At 38.9% G+C, this 3,883-nt stretch overlaps 1 protein-coding gene across 1 annotated transcript; it reads left to right on the forward strand.

The window, feature by feature from the left end:
• Nucleotides 1-2,678: 2,678 nt before the first annotated feature.
• LOC136834702 (uncharacterized) lies at nt 2,679-3,601 on the forward strand. Its single transcript, XM_067097285.1, has 2 exons — nt 2,679-2,699; nt 2,858-3,601. Exons 1-2 carry the CDS (start codon nt 2,679-2,681, stop codon nt 3,599-3,601), a joined length of 765 nt encoding a protein of 254 aa, XP_066953386.1.
• Nucleotides 3,602-3,883: the final 282 nt, after the last annotated feature.

Genomic DNA, 3,883 nt, shown 5'->3' on the forward strand with positions numbered 1-3,883 from the left:
AACTCGACAGAAAAGAAAAAAAAATCTTATTGATAGTAGTGACTGGATTAATAGTGCACGCAATGGTGGCGTTATAAACTTATAAAGTAAACACATAAGTGAAAATGTTTTGAGCGCACTCAGATATGGTTTATCATTTTTTTTAAATCGTATACACTCTCTGCTTTAACGATTGGGTCGTCCCTAGGTATATTTGAAAAATATTGTGATCTTCCTCAAAATCATGTTGACATAATTAAAGGTACTGTATTGAGCTGCCAATGTTAGTCATAAAAGTAATTACCCTGCTCGCTATAAGAAAAGTTTGCCCGATCTTAAAAAAGACAATACGAGTATAATACACATCACAAAAACTGATAAGTCGAATAGTATTGTAATTTTAGATAAAGCTGACTACATATCACGAATGCAAGCCCTACTGGATAATGATACAACTTACAAAAACTATAAAAAAATCCCCTTGATCATGTCATAAAAAATTTCAATAGCACAGTAAAAAAAAAAAAAAAATCCTTAAAGATAAAAAAGAACTAAAAGGTCAGTTGTCAGTAAAATTTCCATCGTTACCTTACTTGTACGGATTAGTAAAAACGCACAAAGAAAATAATCTATGCGGCCTATTATTAGCACTATTGGCTCAATATCATATAAACTTTCGAAATATATTACCAAGCTCTTGTCCCCGTTACTATCTCCGATTCTCACATATATAATTCACTAGATATAGTTGATAAATTAAACAAAATCACTTTTTGCTCCGCTGATAGTTTTGTTAGTTTTAATGTGTGTTCCCTTTTTAATAAAGTCCTTATAAATTCTATTTTATAGTACCTTAGTAACAAACTAAACCCTCATGAAATACCTCTACCTGTAAGTCATATTATTACCCTTGCTAGGTTGTGCATTTGTAAATGTAAGTTTATATTCAATGGTGAATTCTATCAACAAATATTTGGCATAATGGGCAACCTTTTATCCCCACCCCTCTCAAACTTGTATATGGAAGATCTTGAAAAACGATGTTTACCTATTATTATTTGTACTCCTTGAAAGCGGTATAGATATGTTGACGATAATTCAGCTCTTTTGCTTGCTGGTATTGGTGTAAATGACTTACTCTGTAATTGGAATAACCAGGTACATCCATTAAATTCACTTTAGAATTAGAAAAAAAATTGCCACCCTTTCTGAGATGTTTTGATAAATAGAGAACCATTTCAATGCAAATTCAGTATTTATAGGAAACCAACCAACAACTAAAATTATGTCCATTTCTATTCAGGCTACCACCCTAATATCACAATATCCTTTTTTCTGACAATGTTTTTTATGAGCATTGCACATTGTCAGTCCCCATTATTTGCATCAAGAAACCGAACACATTTACTACTATGGGTTTCTGTTACAGACTACTATGGGTGCAAGTGCGATTTTTTTTTGCAATTATTCTGTAACGAACACTCGTGTCAGTACGAGATTTTTGCTATAGTGTATTACACAGTGAGGAAATTTATAGGAGTATCATGAATCGTTAATTGTTAATTATAAAGACACTTGCCCCTATACCAAAGGGCAAAGTCTCAATCAGCCAGTCACAAAACGAACAACCATATACAAAAGCTCCGCCCTCCACCCCCCTCCTTCCCTCTCCTTTCTTCCTCACCTGCCCTCCCCCTCCCTTCAAGCTCTCTCTTTCTCTCTCTCTTCTCTCTCGGAAGGTAGCTTAAGTTTCAACTTATTTTGTATGATTTTTTTAATATCAAGCAATCTATCTATCTATCTATCTATCTAATTATAATCTATATCGTTGTAGCTATGTAACGATTCAATCGGATATTACCTATCAGATGACTGATTTCTTTATGCATTGATTTGCTCATTTCTCTCTCTCTCTCTCTCTCTCTCTCTCTCTCTCTCTCTCTCTCTCTCTCTCTCTCTCTCTCTATGATAGTAGTTATGTAAATAATTATTAGATTGAGATCTATCTGAAGGGTTTTGGAGTAGTTGAATGATAGACACTATGACTGATAGGAAATGACTGTTGTACCTGCGTTTGCTTACCTTCTTCGCAAACCTCATTTCCACTCAGGGCATTAGCCATCTACTGGTATTACGAGGGAGAGCTTGAAGAAGTGATGGCCACCTCTGAACATAACTGTCCGTGTGGTTGCAGAAATGAGTTTGCCACCCAGCTCTTCAACTTTTTTAATAAAGAGAAAGCTGACAATTGCCTTCAGATTCGTTTGAATGGGTAATTTGTTACATTTACTCTATGGATTACAAATAAATATTGACCCTTTCCACAGGACATTCATCAGAGTTAAAGCCTTGATTATACTGATGCACGTATTTTCAAGTCATGGATGTTCAAATTTTATTTTATATGATACATATCTATATAAATCCTTTCCTTCATATAGGCCTTACCACCGTGTTGCAGCAGCCTTGAGGATGAAAGTGGGGACGGTGCATTCGACTGTGTATCGCAGGACTAGGCCACGGCCCGTCACACCACCAACGCCTCCAGCACAGCCTATCTTTGACAGCTTCTCTGTAGGAGCCATACGTCGGCACATCCATACAAAGTTTGTTGCCAAGCAGGCTTTTACTCTCGCATCCCTGGCACAGAACCTGAAGGAAGAAAGTATCATCCCTGAAAGTACCTCAAAGATTTCGCTATGGCGCTTACTCCACAAAATGTATGTCAAGAAGGAGTCGATTGACATCATGTGCCAAAGGATACGTTCCTTGCGGGGCCTTCAAAGACACAGGGAAGACGGCAGGGAGGTAGTGTACCTGGATGAAACGTGGTTCACAACCAGAATGAGTCATAACATGGAATGGGTGGATACCACAGCCAAATACCAGTGCCAATTACAGCCGTCAGGCGCCACCAGGAGAGGGGGAACGTTTCGTGGTAGTTGCAGGTGGTACAGCCGATGGCTTCATTGAGGGCTCCTTCCTCTGCTTCCCTGCTAAAAATACCAGCGGCGACTACCACGGGAAAATGAATGGCGAAATGTTCTTACGGTGGCTAACAACTCAGCTCCTGCCACTCCTAGAGGAGCCTTCGGTATTAGTGATGGACAATGCTCCATACCATAGCATAATGACTGAAGAGAGTCGTTGTCCCACCACTGCTACCAGGAAATCAGACCTCACTGAATGGTTACAGCGCAGAAATGTATCCTTCCCGCAGCATGCTACAAGACCTGAACTCCTCTACATATGCCATCAAAACAGGCCAGAGCTTGAGTACAAGGTAAATAACACTATTCGAGAATGGAGTCACGAAATCGTCCGCCTGCCGCTCGCACATCCCGAGCTCAATGCAATCGAGCAGGTGTGGGGACACATGAAACGATACGTGCGCTCCTCACTCCAACGTTTCACCCGAGCAGACCTGCAGGCCAGATTGGAGGAAGAAAGGTTCTCTGTCACTGGCGATGTATGGGCAGGGTCAGTACGTCGATCACGATCTTTTGAGGCCAGTTATCGTTCAACAGATAACATGCATGACAGTATTGATCCTGTCATTATTAGTCTTGACAGTGACACTGACGATGAAGTTCACTTGCTCTCAGAAAGTGACGAAGACTAAAAAAAAATAAAAAAATAAATTAAAAAACTTCAAAGAAAATTAAATATGAAGGATTATATCCTACCCATATTCGAGTCCCGTTATCGATTGATACAAATATTCAATCAAATTCAATTCAGTCCTTACAGAGCGTTATAAGTTTTCATGGGGGGGAAAGGGTGGGGTTGGTGGCAAATATATGTAATATTAGGTGAAATAAAAATATTGTTTCTCATTTCCTATGATTACCTATCACCTACGCTCATACCCAATACCGAAATAAGCAATGATATAATGGTGTAC

The sequence above is a fragment of the Macrobrachium rosenbergii genome, chromosome 54 (assembly GCF_040412425.1).
Source record: "Macrobrachium rosenbergii isolate ZJJX-2024 chromosome 54, ASM4041242v1, whole genome shotgun sequence".
In the NCBI taxonomy this organism is placed as follows: domain Eukaryota; kingdom Metazoa; phylum Arthropoda; class Malacostraca; order Decapoda; family Palaemonidae; genus Macrobrachium; species Macrobrachium rosenbergii.

Excerpts from the sequence above, each read along its gene's own strand:
- LOC136834702 (XM_067097285.1), top strand. The coding sequence starts at position 2,679 with ATGGCGCTTACTCCACAAAAT. Across the intron at positions 2,700-2,857 it reads TGGCGCTTACTCCACAAAAT|CCAAATACCAGTGCCAATTA; the intron begins GTATGTCAAGAA and ends TGGATACCACAG.